At 41.6% G+C, this 18,635-nt stretch overlaps 1 protein-coding gene across 8 annotated transcripts in view; it reads right to left on the bottom strand.

Moving 5' to 3' along the window:
- The window catches only part of HECTD4 (HECT domain E3 ubiquitin protein ligase 4), a 184,566-nt gene that overhangs the window by 110,114 nt on the left and 55,817 nt on the right, over positions 1-18,635 (bottom strand). For all 8 annotated transcript variants that reach the window (XM_032310376.1, XM_032310377.1, XM_032310381.1 and 5 more), the window contains exons 3-7: positions 15,438-15,527; positions 14,711-14,841; positions 11,858-11,966; positions 11,069-11,207; positions 7,980-8,150 (exon numbers count right to left, since the gene is read on the bottom strand). In XM_032310376.1, coding sequence (XP_032166267.1) covers positions 7,980-8,150; positions 11,069-11,207; positions 11,858-11,966; positions 14,711-14,841; positions 15,438-15,527 — 640 coding nt within the window. The remainder of the gene's footprint in view (positions 1-7,979; positions 8,151-11,068; positions 11,208-11,857; positions 11,967-14,710; positions 14,842-15,437; positions 15,528-18,635) is intronic.

The raw sequence follows: 18,635 nt of genomic DNA, 5'->3' as shown, positions 1-18,635 counted from the left end.
CATTTGTGTAAAGACAGAAAAGGAAAAATATGCATGTGTATTTGTACATGCTCATATTGGGAAGAATACAGAAAAACGTGTTAACATTATTTGCCTCTAGGGAGGGAAGAAAATGAATTAGAAGGCAGGTGGGTGGGAGACTTCTGTATCATTTGAATTTTTAGACTATATAAATAGACTATTTTAAAAAGTATTCAAAACAAGGTAACCATCACTAAATTTGGAGAGATATTTATCAGTACTCCCAAGTTTCTGGGTGAAATCATAATTCATAGTAAACCTAATTCTTTCCAATAATTACCATTAGCCACATCTAAGCAGCAAATATTTATACTATTTAGAAACCAAAATTTCCATGAATCAGAAAAATAAAGAATTTTAGTCTTCAGCCTTTTCAAAAACGAAACCCTGCCATTTGTGACTACATGGATGGGCCTTGAGAGTATCAGACTAAGTGAATAAATCTGACTGAGAAAGACTGTATGATCTCCCTTTGGAAGACAAAAAAAGGTCAAACTTACAGAAACAGAAAAAACTGTGGTTGCCAGAGGCTGTGGGGTGAGAGAGGGGAGATGTTGGTCTAGGAGTACAAACTCTCAGAAAATGAGTAAGTTCTGGGGACCTAATGTACAGCATGGTGACTATAGCTAATCACAAAGTATACTTAGAAGTTATTAAGAGCATATCTTAAATGGTACCATACATGCACATAAATGTGATAGACACATGACATGACAGGTATTAACTAACTTGAAATCGGTAATCATTTCACAATATACACATATGGCAAATCATCACCTTAAAAGTTTATTTTTTGTCAGTAATACCTCAATAAATGGGGGGGGCGGGTTGAAGAAGCTTTTTTGGTTTGGTTTTTGGCCAAGGCAGTTCATCAGAGGGCCATGGCTATGTCAATTTTGAAGATGACTTTATTACCTGTTCAATAACTTAAAATTTTAAAAACAAAGTTAAAAATACTTCAACAATCCCCACAGTCTACTCTACTATCTCCTGCTTCTTTCTCTCCTTTTTTCCATGACAAACCTCTGGAGAGAATTAGCTGTTCTTCTCATCTTACCCTCTTCACCACAATCGACAACTACCTGCCTTTACCCCTCCGAGTCCCCACAACTGCTCTTGCTGAGGCTACTACCCATGGCCTCCATATTCTCCAATCAACGACCTCTTTCAAATTCAATGCTGACTTCTCAACACAATTCAATGCTATTAACCAAGTTCTTCTTTTTATAAAAATTTACTTGAGAGTGCTTGACTGGCCCAGTCAGTGGAGCATGCGATTTTTTTTTTTTAAAAGATTTTATTTATTTGTCAGAGAGAGAGAGAGTAAGCACAGGCAGACAGAGCGGCAGGCAGAGGCAGAGGGAGAAGCAGGCTCCCTGTTGAACAAGGAGCCCCATGTGAGACTCGATTCCAGGACACCGGGATCATGACCTGAGCGGAAGGCAGCCGCTTAACCAACTGAGCCACCCAGGAGTCCCAGAGCATGCGATTCTTGATCTTGGGGTCAGGGGTCTGAGCCCCACACTGACTACTAAAAATTCACTTAAAATTTTTAAGCCCATTTTTAAACTTTTAAAACAAAAAGATGATGGAAAGCAAGTCTTGCTAGAGGTAACCTTTTTTTTTTTTTTTTTTTAAGAATTTTGAGAGAGAGCATGAGCAGAGAAAGGGGCAGAGGGAGAGGGAGAAGGAGAGGGACAGGCAGACTCCCCACTGAGTGGGGATCCCAACATGGGACTCAATCCCAGGACCATGACCCAAGGGGAAGTCAGATACTTAACCAACTGAGCTACCCAGGTGCCCTGAGGCAACCAATTTCTGATGCTTCCATTCATCCAACGAATATTTTGTAAACACCTACTGTGTGCCAAGCATTGTTCCAGGTGCTGGGGACACAGCAGTCAACAAGAGACCCAAATCCCTGCCCACCTGGGGCTGACATTTTAGGCCAAGGAGATAGTCAACAGACAAGTAAATAAATGGATAGTAATGAGTCATAAAGAAAAACAAAGCAGGGTAAAAGGGATAAGAAAGGATAGGATTTAATTTCATATAAAATATTTTACTTAGAGAGATTGGCTCACGCATGAGTGAGAGTGGCAGGGGTGGGGGCAGGGGGGCAGAGGAAGAGGGAATCTCAGGCAGACTCCGCACTCTGCGTGCGGGGTCCAGCATGGGGCTTGAGCCCATGACCCAGAGATCATAACCTGAGCTGAAATCATGAGTCAGACACTTAACCAGCTGAGTCACCCAGGTGCCCCACATATAAAATATTTTCTATAGAATGGTTAAGGAAGGTCTTTTTAATAAGACCTTATTGGAGCAGGGATCTAAAACGTGAAAACAAGCCTCATGGTTATCTGTGAGAGGAGAGCACGACGGCCCCGAGGTGGGAGTTCACTTGGTGTGTTTGAGGGTGAGCAAGGAGGTCGGCTGTGGCTAGAGCAGTGTGAGCGACGGAGGGCTTTAGGTGTAGACAACAGCAGGTGAAGGGGGCCCACCTTGGGAGCTTGAGCAGACAGCATTTGCCGACTACAGATGGAGTTCAGGAGGGAAAAGAGGATTCAAGTGTAACACGAACGGTCTCTGGCCAGCAGTGGAGGGACACAGACACCATCAACTGAGAAGGGAAAGCCAGGAAGAGAAGCTCTGGGTAAAATCAGGAGTATGGCTGGGGGCATATTTAGCTTGCAGTGATGATCAGACTTCCAACGGAAAAGTCTCCTATCCTGTGCATATAAATATCACACCCACATCGGTATGCAGCCAGAGCTCTGGGGACAGGTTCTGGCTGAGCAGATTTGAGCACCGTCAGTACACTGAGGGGTTTGAAGCTCCATGACAGTAGGAGACCAGCCAGAGGGTAAGAGCAGACGGCGATGGAAGGCATCCTGGAAACAGGTCCCGAAGCACATAATTGTTGAGAGGTAGGGAAGACCGGGCTGAGCAGGAACAACCAGTAGCAGGAAAGTCCTAGGAGAGGTCCCACAAGCCAAGTGAAACCGTTTCAGGAATAGGGGAGTGATAAACCACATTAAACACTGCTAAAAGGTCAAGTAAGTTGACTTTGAACTCGGTAAGGTCCAAGTCCCTGGCAAATGTGGAAGAGCTAGCTGTTCTGGTGGCGAGGGATGAGGATACAAGACTGACTAGAGCAGGCTCAAGACTGAATGGAAGGAAAGAACATAAAAACAGTAAGAATAAACTGTTTCAAATGCAGGGCTGTAAAGGGAAGCCAAAGATAGGAGAGTGGAGGTGGGTATAGTCAAGGGAGTTGTTTTTGTTGTTTTTCTTTCCCTACAAGACAGGATATCCTCTAATGTATTTGTATGCTGGGGTGAATGATCCACGGAGAGGAAAGCCATTAATGCAGGAGGACAACTGCAGAAGGAATCCACCCCCACAACTTGTATTACACAGCAGGTAGTGTGAATATAGTACTCTGAACCTAGCTTTCTGCACTCAACAACGTAACTTGGCAATTCATCTAGTTTGCCTATGCAGATCCGCCTCATACTTCCTAATGGCTACACAGGGTTCCATCCCATAGACGTACCAGAGGCAATAAGCCAGGGATCCGTGTTTAGCATTTTAGAAGCTGCTAAACCAGTGGCTAGTGTTGCTTAATTTATTTGATTAAAACTTTCAAACATATAACAGAGAACAGTCTAATGAACCTCCTTCAGGATTCAGCTAGGACCCAGATATTGCCACAGCAGTTTGACCTACCACTTTTTTCACTCAGGCTTTTGAAAGCAGCTCTCAGACATGGAATTCTACTTCTGAATACTTTGCTACACATCTCTAAAAATGTGAACATTTTTATAGAGCCATGATTCACATACTTCAAAAAAGTTAAACTCTTGGTTTCATTTAATATTCAAATTCTAAAGTTTCTAAAGTATTTTTTAATGGTTTGATACACACTCCAAAAAGGATTCAAAGGTTGTTCCTTTAATCTAACACAGGTTCCTTCAGCCCCAATTTTTCATTCAGTGCCACTGACAGGCTATTTTAGTTGTTCTGTTTCCTCCAGGGCAGGTATGGGCTTTTGATTGTACAAGTATAGGTCTAAAAATATCTTTGTTGTCTTCCCACTTGAGGGACCTTTTGTATGACTAACTTCTGGGTTGCAAATCAGTTTCCCTCAGAATTTTGAGAGAACTACTCAGTTTTTATGTCTGATAATGCTACTGAATAGGAGGGGGCTTTCCTTATTCCTCATTTGTACAGGATTTTATCTCTAGAAGCTTCAGAACCTCCTCTTTAGCCCTGATCATCTGAAATTTCAGGATGCTATGCCTCCGTGTGGGAATTTTTCATTCACTGTGTCAGAGACCAGTTAATCTAGACACCAGGGTCCTTTCGTCTGACGTTTCTCTTGTATTCCCTCTTTGATCATGCTGTCCTCTTTGTTTTCTGTTCTCTTTTTGGAATGCCTATTACTAGGACTTTAGAGGGATTGCGCCTTGCATTTTTTTTTTTTTAATCTCTTCTCCCATATTTACTGTTCTTTATTCTATTCTGTCCTGCTTTCTGGGAGATTTCTTATTTTTAACCCTTTTATTTTTTCCAATGTTGACAACCCTAGTCTTCATTTCCAGGAGCTCTCGCTGATTCTCTGGTCTTTTCTCCTGACCTCTTGGGTTGTATGAGTGCAAGATCCTCTCAATGTCCGCAGAGTTAGTGTTTAGGAAATTTTATTCTACTGCTATTGGATCTTTTTCTGATTTTTAATTATCATATTGGAGGCTTTCCTCATTGGTCTAGAGATCCTAGGTTGTCTAAATTTTTAATAAGGTACTTTTTACACTTGATCTTAGCCAAAGGCCGAGAAGCGATAATAATAAGGTACTTTTTAAATGTGCACAAAAGAGGGCGCCTGGGTGGCTCAGTGGGTTGAGCCGCTGCCTTCGGCTCAGGTCATGATCTCAGGGTCCTGGGATCGAGGCCCGCATCAGCCTCTCTACTCAGCGGGGAGCCTGCTTCCTCCTCTCTCTCTCTCTGCCTGCCTCTCTGTCTACTTGTGATCTCTCTCTGTCAAATAAATAAATAAAATCTTTTTAAAAAAATAAATAAATGTGCACAAAAGAATAACAAGAAGCTCCCCCATGGGGCCATCACCTGGCTTCAATAATTTAAAAAAATGGTGACATTTTTTTCTTCCCCTCTACACATACCTCTCCAAAGTTTGGGGTTTTGTTGGGTTGGGTTTTTGTTTTGTCTTGTTTCTGGTTTGTGTGGATTTTGGAGGGTTTGTTTTTTTGTTTTGCTTTGGTATCTGCTCTTTTTCAAACTAATCAGCACTAATCAGCAATGCTGTGCACATGGCTAAGGCTTGCTTACTGGAGAACTCACTTGCGGGTGATTCACTAGGGCAGCAAGCCTTTTCCTTAAATGAACCCCAATGTCCGTACATGGAGATCTTTTTTCCAGAGTCAGTTTCTTCAGAAAATAAAGTCCAGTCTTTCACCCAGGCAGCCAGAGTACAAACATGTACACCAGCAAAGGGGAGCACAGCTCCTTTTATTAACTTTCAGCCTGTTGGCCTCGCACCATGGCTCCACACCACAACTCATGCCTCCAATTCCCATGACTCTCTACGGTTGGCAGGGGTGACTCCTCTCTCTTCCTCTTGGTTTTCCCCTAAACATACAACCACTTCAAGTCTAGGCTTGCCCCCACCAAGGAACAGGAAGGGATACTATCTCCAGCTCCTAAAGAAGAGGAATGGGAGATGCAGAAACATCTCGAGCTGAGGAACAAGAAATACAGGTTTCACGGCAAGTTACAAAGATAACCAAAAGAGGAATTAGAATAAATAGATTATGAGGAAGAAGAAAAGAGTAGGAACTGGACCAAATCCTTGTCTATTGCAGGGAGGAAAATAACAGAAATATATGATGATCATAAATCAAAAAACAGCAATATAGTTTTTTACTTATAGAAATGAAGGCAACCACCAGAAGAAGGAAAAGTGGAAACCATGAAAGTGAGCACCTACGAGAAGCAGCCAGAGGCCAGATGAGGGACTCTCACTTTTCCTGAGGAACCTGGATGTGCTACCTGAAGCTTTGGTCCATGTTCATGTATTTCTTTGATATGGTTTTTTCTTTTAACTTAACAGTAGCATTATCAGAGAAAGGGGAAATTCTTTAATGTTTTCCCATTATACTTAGGATAAAGACCTAGATCATTTAGCCAGCTGGTAAGTCTGTTAAAAACCACAACAACAAAAAGCTCTTCTGACAATCATGAACACATGTTCAAGTAGCACAATCTCTAGCAGACCAATTCAAAGACTCACTGTGGCTGGAACATCTTATAAAAAAGATGATGATTAAACAGAGAAACCAGATAGAAACAGAAGAGAATGTACTTTATGATACTAGACTCCTGACTGATAATTAGCTGGCGGATAGGGGACAGGCTTCCCAGAAGAAGTTTAAATCCTACTAAAATCTATTCAAAAATTACTTCAGTGTTGTATTTATTTTTTCCAGGAATGTGAATTTCTTCCCAGAAGGAGGCTGTAAATTACATCATTAAAAAAGGTTTTGTCACACATTGGCTTGGGGCATCTTTTTCTTTTATAGGTCTTCAGCAATGGAAATGCTCTAGATCTTTGATGTTTAATATAGAAGCCAGTCACATGTGGCTACTGAGCACCTGAAGCTGGCTATTGTGAGTGAGCAACTAAAGTTTTAATTTTGTTTAATTCTAATTTAAATTTAAATAGTCACATGTGGCTACAGCCTGCCGCAGCAGACAAGTACAATTCTAGACTACCAGGACTCCTACTCTTTTCTTATACTAAGCTCTCTCCTGTGCATTCTAGCCACTTTGGCTATTGTCATTTCCTAAAACACACATGCTTATTCCTGTCACAGCGCCTTTGCACCTATGGCCTCTTCTCCCTAGAAAGTTCTACTCTCTCCTATTCCCCAACTTCTTCATCTGGTTAACTATTGCTTTTCCTTCTCTACCTAAAATTATCTTATCTGCTGGTTTGCTCACTTTTTGATTTTTTCGTCACTCCACCACTACCACCTGAACCCACCCACCAGGCAGAATACAAGCTCCATTAGAGCAAGGCGTCTGTTTAGCTTGCCCATCACTGTATTCCCACCACCTAAAGACAACACTGTCTGACTCACAGTACACAGTATCTACTGAACAAATGCCTTCTCATGATTTTAATTGTCTCACAGAGACTCCCAGTATCTACTATGGTCCCAGTCTTGCCACTGCAATTTAGTTCCACATTTCCATCAAGCCCCATGACCATTTCTACTTAAAAATCCCACTGTCCGGGGCACCTGGGTGGCTCAGTCGTTAGGCATCTGCCATTTGCTTGGATCCTGATCCCAGGGTCCTGAGATCGAGCTCCGCGTCGGGCTCTCTGCTCAGCGGGGAGTCTGCTTCTCCCTCTCCTACTCCCCCTACTTGTGTTCCCTCTCACTGTGTCTGTCAAATAAATAAAATCTTTAAAAAAAAAAAAAATCCCACTGTCTACACATTAACTATTATTATCTGCACTCAGTTGCCAGATTAACCTTCAGAAAGCTTGGCTTTATCTATGTCATAACTCCAAACAAAGAAACCTTGAAAAGAAAAGCCAATTTAGAGGCAAGAGTGGACACACTGTACATACTCCCAACTTTCTCGGGTCCTTTGTAAACCAATACAAAAAGAAACCAAAAGAAAATTTCTCTGCAAAGACACAAAATGATTGGGCGCCTGGGTGGCTCAGTGGGTTAAGCCGCTGCCTTCGGCTCAGGTCATGATCTCAGAGTCCTGGGATCGAGTCCCGCATCGGGCTCTCTGCTCAGCGGAGAGCCTGCTTCCTTCTCTCTCTTTCTGCCTGCCTCTCCATCTACTTGTGATTTCTCTCTGTCAAATAAATAAATAAAATCTTAAAAAAAAAAAAAGACACAAAATGAGGAAGTGAATCTTACCACAAGTTCGAAAATATCCATGAAGACAGAATGTCCCTTAGGGGTTTTCTCATTCAGACTGGCAGGGGACCAGATCCAATAGAAGTAAGTACCATCTGAAGAAAGGTGCACAGTGCTCATGGTGCTGCCAACGGGGAGATGATTGGCTGGCATTGGCACCATCTGGCACACCTGGACATGAAAGGGAAGAAAACTTCATTAGCGTGACATGCAACTTATTAATTCTATCAGTTCACCACTCATGCTATTAAGTGCAAGATCAGAATTCAGTAGGCTTCCTGGTCAAAACTACTAGCTCTAAGAGATGAAAATTACATGACAAAAATACAAAAAGTCATTCAATGGGCCATGCAACAGACAAAAAGGCTGGAGTATTAGAATCTGCTGAGCATGTGTTTTGTCAAATATTGAAAACAAAGCTTTAGAGAAATAGTCCTTGCTGAAATGTCCGAAGTTTTCCTTCGTAAGAATTTCAGACTATTAATTATATTTAAAAGGATAGGGACTGTATCTTATTTACTTTTATATCCCAGCACCTACTTCAGAGTCCAACACAGTTATTTAATAAATATGGAAGGAAGTGAAAAATAGGGCAGAAGGAAGACAAGAGGGAAGCCAGAGAAGGGAGACAGGGGAAAAGAGAAAGAAAACAAGCAAGGCACATGCAAGACCCTAACCCAGCACAGCACAGTGCTTAGTGAGATGCACCAAGTCCCTTGGGAGGAAAAAGACAAATGCCAATTGTCTGTATCAGACACAGTGTTTCTAATACTAAACCTCCTTCAGTTTCAGTATAAGGAATGAGCTTTGCAACATTTCATATTAAATGAGCAGTTACATACTCATGTTTACTGCAAGAGAAAAGCCCTTAAAATGAGAGAAAATGGGGACCCAGAAAACTGCTGACTAGGTTTTTCAAAAATGCTGAGGGTAGGAGCAGAACTGAAAATCCCAAAATAAAAATAATTAAAGAAGGTCAGATGCCTTCGGGAACAGCAAGAACCACTTTCAGTTATTCCATCTCTTGGGGTGAATCACTCATTTTCCCAAGGTTACTTCTGACCCTTGAACTCATTTCATAGGAATTTTTTTTTTCCAGACTTGTTTTGTCTATTTGAAAAGTTAAAAAGTAATGTAGTTGCTGTAACCACACTTTGGAACTTGTAGTGCCAGGAAATCTAGAAAGTTGACAGCTACTGATTGGCCTAAGTAACTCCCAAATTGCTCCAATGCACATCACCTACCTACTTAGTGAAAACATGATTTTCTTGGATAAAATTGAAGTTTCTGCAACAAAACAGAGGAAATGGACATTGCCTCAAATAAAAACCATGTCCTGGGGCGCCTGGGTGACTCAGTGGGTTAAGGCCTCTGCCTTCAGCTCGGGTCATGGTCCCATGGTCCTGGAATCGAGCCCCACATCGGGCTCTCTGCTCAGCAGGGAGCCTGATTCCCCTTCTCTCTCTGCCTACTTGTGATCTCTGTCTGTCAAATAAATAAATACAATCTTAAAAAAAAAAAAAAAAGTCCCAAGATTTAAGATCTGCTTAATTCCCAGGCGTATAATTCTACTTCAAATAAATATAGGACATATTCTCATCTGTCCCCATTAATAAAAAATGAAGTCAAGGGGCACCTGGTGACAGTTAAGCATCTGCCTTCAGCTCAAGTCATGATCCCAGGGTCCTGGGATCAAGCCCCGCATGAGGCTCCCTGTTCAGTGGAGAACATGCTTCTCCCTCTCCCTCTGCCTGACGCCTACCCCCACCCCCGCTTGTGCTGTCAAATAAAATCTTTCTTTTTTAAAGATTTTACTTATTTATTTGACAGAGATCACAAGTAGGCAGAGAGGCAGGTAGAGAGAGAGAGAGGAGGAAGCAGGCTCCCTGCCGAGCAGAGAGCCTGATGTGGGGCTCAATCGCAGGACCCTCGGATGATGACCTGAGGCTTTAACCCACTGAGCCACCCACGCACCCCTCAAATAATAAAATCTTTAAAAAAACTGAGGTCAATTGGATACTTATTTGCCAATTTGTTCTTCTTATTCATCTAACAATTACTAAGCAGCTACTGTGTGTTTTGGAGATACAACAGTGAATAAGACACAGTTCCTGTTCACCAGGAAAGGTATAGTTGAGTGACAAAGGAGACAACATTCCACCGAAGTCCTGCATGGGACTGCACTCCACGAATGGGAACTCTAACCAGGCAGTTCATCTTTGGTTAAAAGGCAGAAAGGAGTAATGTAAAAAGCTTGAACTCGGTTGCTGAGAACCATGGGTTCAAGTTCTTTTGCTGCCATTATTGTGTGGCCTTGGGCAAGTCCCTTAACGTTGGAGCTACATTCTTTCCTTCAACATAAAGGATAACCTTGCAGAGTGCTTACACTAAGCCTAGCCTCAGCTGCCTCCTCTGCAAGACAAAACTGCCATTGCTCCACCTCACAGATAGTGCATGGAAATTGCCTAGAGCAGGCCCAGGTACAGAGACGCTGATAAAGGACAGTTACTATTATCATCACCAATCCAATGCTGGGCACCGTGCTCCATTCTAGGCACACAAAGATAGTCCAGACTTAAAGGGATGCAAGGTAGTGGGGAAGAGACAAGAGCAGGGGACTGGAGCGTGAGGCAGCAAGTGCTGGCACAGACTGCTATGTTTGGAAGCACTAAAGATGAGCTCTGAATCTCTAACACATAATGATTTTATCCAAACTCATTTCAGGGCTCCCATTACCACAGAAAGGCTGTTTAGAGCAAATCAAATAAGGAAATGATGCCTTCCCAAAATAGATCTGGCAAAAGAAAAAAAAATAAAAAAGGCAGCTTAGTGTGTCTACCATCTTTGACGCTCTAGAATTTTTTTTTTTGATCACAAAAATTTGTTGATGGCCTTAGAAACTCTTAGAGAGCACATTCATGCAGACTCTAAGATATCAGAAAAATACAGAATGCCTAAATGATGACAATTCTAAGGATGCCACTATGTCAGGAAAACTGTATCAGTGGTGTTCTTACTCCTGATGAGGTCAGCAACTTCCCTCACTGTCTCCAGTATATAAAAAGACAATGTCTTGGTTTTCTTTTTACCTGAAGGGTATTCTGGTCAATGACCTGGAAAAGGGAGTGAGGTTTATTATCAAAAGAAACAGGCCGGTGGAGAAGAATGCCACTGCCAAAAGCAACCCATCCTGGCTCCAGCTCCTCGTTCCGGCAGTACACAAAACCTCTGCAGAGAAGAAAATAAAAGGCAGTGTTCGAAACCACACAATGTGCTACAACAGACATTTTCCACCTAATTTTTAAAACGACTAAGTGTGCAAAGTATCTAACGGAGAATAAATATATTACATTAACATTTTGCAGCTGATGAACTAGAGCAAATATTAATTTTCCACAACAAATTAGAGAGGAGAAAAAGTTGGGGAAAAGATCTAATTAAATATATATAAGGATCTCAAATTGTGGTTTCTTTTGGCAGCAATTCACAGAATGATTAATATATCCCAACTGTAAAGCACTGTTAATCCAATGTGAAATCCAAGCACAAAGAGACTTAACTAGAAAAACGTCCATTCATCAACATGGAGAAATCACTAATATTATAGTAATTCTGATCACAGAGGAATTTTTGGCTAGAAACAATGACCTGAGGGCTACCATAGCTCTTTAGAGTCAAAACAAAGCCGAAATGCATTAACAGAACAAGAGTCTACTAATGCAAGAAAACCCGAATTACATGAAGTTTTGCACTTATTTAGTTACTAGTCAGTCTTGGGCGGGGGGAGGAGTATGCCTCCCATGTGTCTTCTTCATAGAGATTTATGTAAGGAAGGAAATGTTCCAGCCAAATCATTCAGCAAGTTCCATGCAACTGACCTGAGAGTACCATGTAATCCAGACCCCAATTTGCTTACTCCTCTTCCAACTGAGTTAGTAGTATACAGGTAAAGACCATCTGCCGTGAGACAGCGCCCCAAGTCAGCATCTGAAATCGTTTTTTCACAGGTAAATTATATACATGCTTTTTTCTAGTGAAATTATAAACGTGCTTTTTCTAATGAAAAAGCCATTAGGAGGTGGGGTGACAGAGAATCTCCCACCTCTAAAATAAGTGCTTCAATGTGACTTCCAGGAAAGACGGCTCCAACCCCCAAATCAAACATTCAAAATGCATGTGGGATCAGGAACCAAGATCAGCAAAAGAGGTCAGAGAGATACTAGCAGGAGAACCTGGTTCTGCCTGCCAAAAATTTTCTTCTTCTTTTTTTGAATAGCAAAAATGTCAAATTTATGCGTTCTTAATTCTGGTCTGAAAGGACCAGGACTACAGTACTTTCACTAATGATTCTGTAGTTTAAAAGGTGAGCTTTTAAGAGCCTTGGGCACTTATTAGTTGACCTTGGGCCTTTTTGAGCTTCAGTTTCTTCGTCCATAAGATGAGGATAATATGTACCTCAAGAGTCACCGTGATGGTTAAATGAAATAAGTAAACACCCATGTGCTTGCTGCTACAAAAATCAAAGCTCCAGAAATGGCAAATGATATTATGTTGTCATTCCATTGAAATACATGGAACTTAGATCTGCTTCTGGGGACTTCCCATCCAGCCACTAGGTTTCCCCTTAGCTATATCCTCTGCCAGCTAAAACAAACAGTATCATTCTAAAGAACGATTAAATGGTTTACTAACTTACCTTCTAAAGAATCGGTCTTAGAAAGCTTATAAAACTTTCAGTATTTTCATGATCCTTTCACTACGTTTGGCTACCACTTGTTATATTAAAGGAAACCCACACCACAGCACTCATATTAGTGAGTATGCTGTTAAGAATTCAGTTTACTGATCCAAGACCACTGGAACTTTTAACGGTTTTTTGAGCAATCAGTAGTTGTGAGTAATCATTTCTAAAACATTAATTTCCCTCAAATATTTTAACTTGCAACATAAATATCCATTTATCCACCCTTCTTTAGATTGAGGCTCAAGGCCTTCTGAGAAGTCTGACAAGGGGTGGGAGTCAAAGTGATAGATTAAACAAGATTGGCCCCCACTTGATACTTGCTGAAGCTGAGTAACCAGTACACATTGTTGACTAAAGCATTCACTCAACTTCTGTATCTGTCGAATGTTTCCATATTAAGAATAAGATTACTTTAAAAAAAAAAAAAGTAAGAAAAATATTCTCAGGGCACCTGGGTGGCTCAGTGGTTAAGGATCTGCCTTTGGCTCAGGTCATGATCCCAGAGTCACCGTGATCAAGCCCTGCATGGGGCTCTCTGCTCAGTGGGGAGCCTGCTTCTCCCTCTGTCCCTCCCCCTGCTTATGCGCTCTCTTGCTCTCTTCTCTCAAATAAATAAAATCTTAAAAAGAAAAAAAAAAAAAAGAAAGAAAAAGACTCTCTAGGTGGAAGCAAAACAAAAAGTACAAGAGAGTGAAAAACAAGTAGATAAGCTTAACACCATTGTCCTCAGTAAGAAACTACTCCGAGGGAGATATTGAAGTAAAAAGGAGAAAACAAAGGCATTTTGATTTTGTTTGAAGATGTCACTTTTGGCCTGTGAAGTTTAAGAACTTCTTGGGTATTGCAGTTGCAGGCATTTTTGCTTCTCCCACTGACTCTAGGTGTGTCATATCCAAAAGTCTCACCAGTTCCTCTTACTAGCTCATGTGACTATTTGTTAACAACAGTGGACACAAGCAGACACAGGCCCCGGGATAAAGGGTGCACAAGTGGTCAGCTGCTTAGACTGTACCCCGTGCCCTTCTGGCTGCCCCAGAAGTCTGCCCCCATCAACAGTTCTAAATGGAAAGGTGGGCAGAGGAGGCTCTGAATCCCATACATAATTAATGTCAATTTCTTAAGAGATTCATTTTGAGTCTTTCCATAAGAAAACTGAATGTTTTACAAACAATTTCCTGGGGGGGGTTAAATTCCTATTTCATCAGTTATACAATGTTTAATGATACAGTCACGACAGCACTTACAACAGCTCACAGGTCTGTGAGCAGAGTGGACTCCTGGCAAGCCTGCAACTCCCAGGTGGGAGCGGCAGCGCGCACACTGCCCCGAAGCGGCTGGCCTGCCGGGCCGTGGCACCACTCGGTACATCTGCCACGCAAAATGGAGAGGCATCCTCCATCCCAAAGGCCAGGCAAGTGAAGGGCAATTAAGAGGGCTGCTGCCATTTTCATGGAAATCAGCATGAACTGGTATGGAATACTCATGAAAACGTAAGAACATTTTAATCCAGATCATGGGAATACTTGATTCATGCTCCTTTGAACAATCTCTCTCTTTTTGGGGGGGGCGGGGGGGGTTAGGGTGGGAAGGTTTATCAAAACACTCCTAATACATCACTAAAGGAAACAGCATCAGGCTCAGGCAGCAAGACCTGATATTCTGTTTACAGATAGAAAAATTCAACCTGAGGCTCCCAGGCTCAAACACAAATACCCAGGAGTCAACTTAAGTAATTCATGCCTCCTTGGCTAAAGTATATAGATGATACCTTTTCCTTGCGATAGCAGAACCTATCCATTTTCTTACCTCACTGAGTATCAGCTTTTACACTTTTACTGATAAAGCAGACAAAGAACATACTGTATAGGAACCTAGAGCTTTTAATTAAAAGGAACACAGTTTTATCTAAATCAGTTGCCACAATGATCTAAAAACCACTCTTTTCAAGTCTTCAATTCAGTCACAGGAGCAAAAACCCCTACATTACCTTTATTTTCAGAACTGGAGCCAGTGTTGCTATCTGGTGCAGGCAACATGTCTTCATACCCCCATGATACTATGTGTTTGCCACCGAGCAAACAGGAGGGGGATCCAGGCCCCCCTTCCAAAAGCAACAGCCTAAAAATGAGGAGATGGGAGAATCAAAGACACAGAGACCATCCATTTCAGCAAGAAAATGAAAGTCATCTTACAGATCAGACAACTAAAATAGGTTTATGCAAATCTGCATCTGGAATAAATACATTTTTTAATTTAAAAATTATAAAGCCATGCTTACAGGAATGTCATAATAAAAATACAGCTATGTGTAAAATACGTATAGGTTTTATATACGCGTGGGATGGGGGTAGGGTATCAATTAGGAGGCACATATCAAAACATTAGGAGTGGTTATCTTCTGATAATGAGATTATGAATGATTTTCAGTTTCTCCTTTATACCTTAACATACCTTAAAATCTATAATAATTCATTATAAGCTATTACATTTTTTTAAAAACCTACAAAATAAAAAATGAGAATTAGTACACTCTAGGAATACTTTCAAAGAAGGAAGAGAACACAAAATTATTAAGCTGAATATGACAATACACTTGTTTTAAAATATGAATCACTCATTGGGAAGTTTAGCAATTTACCTATTGAAAGGCTTTATGCACAGATCCTCCTTATGGGGTGGGAGGCGGTGGATAAGGAGCCAAAGTGATAGCTTACCTATACAGTACATCGGCTACGGGCAGGGACCCCAGATCAGTCTGTTTCTGTAACAGATGGACCGTATGAACGAAAGTTTTCAACGATCCCCTAAAAATAAAAGGAGGGAACAGGAAATCGTCAAAACTGGGAAGCCAAACAAAGAGGTTAATTTTATTAACCACAAGAGAGTGTTCCAAAAGAGGTCTATCCGCTTCCGCCAATCAGAAGACCTGTTGTACCAAACATACTGGATTTTTACAGATTACCACTGGCTCTTACAAAAAGTTCCTTTGTGAGCAGCACCAATTATGCCAATTAGGATGTTCTCCCTGCATCTGTAAAGGTAAATAATTTTCTCCCAAAATAAAGGTTCAAAACCTAAAGCTCAAACACAAAAAACACGTGGCTATTATGCTTCAGAAACATTTCATGAAGTCCTTCTCTAGTCTAGAGGAGAGGTTTTATAGAAGGGGGTTATACTTAAAGTCTAACAGTGTTTCCAGCCTTCATTTTTAAATATCTTTAAGTTCTTTTTTTTTTTTTTTTAAGATTTTGAGAGAGAGAGAGCAGATTCCCTACTGAGCAGGAAGCCTGACATGGGGCCTGATCCTAGGACCCAGAGATCATGACCTGAGCTGAAGGCAGATGCCTAACCGACTAAGCCACCCAGGTACCCTTAAGTTCATCCATTTCACATAACATCTCCCCAAGCTCCATCACATGAAGTATGACTGCAAAGGAATACATTTAAATAATACATATATTTTGTATTAAGTCTACCTGAATGTGGGGCTCAAACTCATGAGCCTGAGACCAAGAGTCACATACTTTACCGACTGAGCCAGCCAGAAGCCCCTGAAATAAGTATTTTGTGCTTAGCGGGGTATTCCTTCTGCTTCCCTTGCTGTGAAGTACGTGACTATAATGCTTGCCGAGCTCACTGCTACCCAATTTCCTTTTGGTTCCCAAGCCTCAAGATTTGGGGAAATCTAGAATATGGCCAACGGGATCTAAAAGAAGGCGCTTTTAAGATGCACAGGACTTACCTGGCCCAAGTATAAATCACCACAGAACATTTCCTGAACTAGATGACCGCCTGTATCAGATAGGCCGACTTCGGATCGCTGCCTTATTCTCTCAGCCAAGGCTTTAATTGCTAGGTATCACATGCCTCAACCCCAGAAGAAACGGAACACCCGACACTGGACTGAGTAGGCTTGAAGTCCTCTTAAATGCCCCTTTCACTACCCCCTGGTGCTCACAGAATCAAACCCAAAGAATATAAAGCAGGAAGGTGGCAGAGAGGGTCTAAAATCTCAAGTTGGGATTCATGCCACTCACCAGCTACACCATCTCAACCCTGTCACCTAAATCCTGTGGATTTTGCTTCTTCATCTGTCCAATAGTGGCATCTCTGTGGCATGCAGGGAGGTTAAAATAGAGGGGAAAAGCACACGGGAACACTTGGGACCAACTGTAAAGGTATTATTACCTGCCAGACTGAATTACACTTTCAGAATAAAATTCAAACTCCTTCCACGGCTCCTAAGCCCCTACAATGACCTGAGCCCTGCCAAGCTCCTCTCCTGCCCCTTTTCTCTCCCACTGTATTCCAGCCCCCGGGTTACTGTGCTGGCCCCCTCAGCCATCCCAAGCACAAAAAAGAACATCACTTGCTGCTCTTCTTGACCAGAACACACCATCATTGGCTTTTTGATGTCTGGTTAGTTCATTCTCCTCATCCTGGCCTGTGTTCACTGGGCACCTCCTCAGTAAGGCCGTCCCTGGTATCTCCAGCTAATGCTGTCTCACCCCACCCCCTTCATCATTCTCTATCAAAAGATCCTGGCATGTGTTCTTATAAATGAAAAGCCCCCTGAAGTTACCTGATTCGGGTCAATTTTGCAATTGAGGGACCAACCATCTTGCTCACTGTTGTATCCCCAGTGCCTATGAGAGTACCTTGCACAATGTAAATGAGCAGTAATTATTTGCAAAATGAATTACCCCGAGTCCATTCAACGGCAAAGTGTGAAACCACTAATCACTATATTCCTAAGAATCAGCAAGATCCTGGCAAAGTTACTTAATAAATTGGCTGAACAAGTAAACAATCAAAATAATATTTTGAAAATGTTGTCTTTGAAAGCATCAATCTCAAAAGTTCAATAATATGTGCAAAATAACTTCATTAAAGTAAATGACCAACTGAAAAGGTGAAGGCTTCTGATGTAAAAGAAAGTCAAGAAAGAGGTGACAATATTAGCAGTATAGGAAACATCTTTAAACACAAAACAAAAAACATGAAGAAAATAAAACATTCATTTCAACATTTCTGAGTGAAATTTGGAATATCAAGCACATGAAACAATTTCAGTAATCATCAGATTGAATGTGGGCACAATAAAAAAAGTTTGATTCCAGGGGTGCCTAGGTGGCTCAGAGGGTTAAAGCCTCTGCCTTCGGCTCAGGTCATGATCCCAGGGTTCTGGGATCGAGCCCCGCATCGGGCTCTCTCCTTGGTGGGGAGCCTGCTTCCTCCTCTCTGTCTCTGCCTGCCTCTCTGCCTACTTGTGATCTCTCTCTGTCGAATAAATAAATAAAATCTTTTAAAAAAAAGTTTGATTCCATATTCAATAAATAAAAATGTTTAAAACTAAGTTGATGATTATTCCTAACACTCCAAGTCTATCTAAAAAATTCTACTTAAAAGCAAAATTTTGGGGGCCTGGGTGGTTCAGTTGGCTAAGTGCCTGATTCTTGACTTTGGCTCAGATCATGATCTCGAGGTCATGGGATTGAGCCCCATGTTGGGCTCAGAGCTCAGCGAAGAATCTGCTTGAGAGTTTCCATCTCCCTTTATCCCTCCCTCTGCTCGTGGTCTCACTCTCTAAATATTAAAAAAAAAAAAAAGTTTTAAAATTTTCTCAAAATGGGATTTTTAAAAAAGATTTAAGGGCATCTGGGTGGTTCAGTCAGTTAAGCATCTGCCTTCACTCAAGTCACGATCCCAGAGTCCTGGGATCAAGCCCCATATCAGGTTCCCTGCTTGGGAGGAGCCTGCTTCTTCCTCTCCCTCTGCCACAAACCCTGCTTGTGTTCTCTTGCACTCTGTCACATAAAATCTTTTTTAAAAGTAAATACAAATAAAAATTTATTTATCTATTTGAGAGAGTAAACATGCACACATGCATTGGGAAAGGGGAGAGAGGAGTA

Source organism: Mustela erminea, chromosome 13 (assembly GCF_009829155.1).
Source record: "Mustela erminea isolate mMusErm1 chromosome 13, mMusErm1.Pri, whole genome shotgun sequence".
Classification (NCBI taxonomy): domain Eukaryota; kingdom Metazoa; phylum Chordata; class Mammalia; order Carnivora; family Mustelidae; genus Mustela; species Mustela erminea.
The sequence above is the reverse complement of the archived record's forward strand: the minus strand, read 5'-3'. Positions and strand labels throughout refer to the sequence as shown.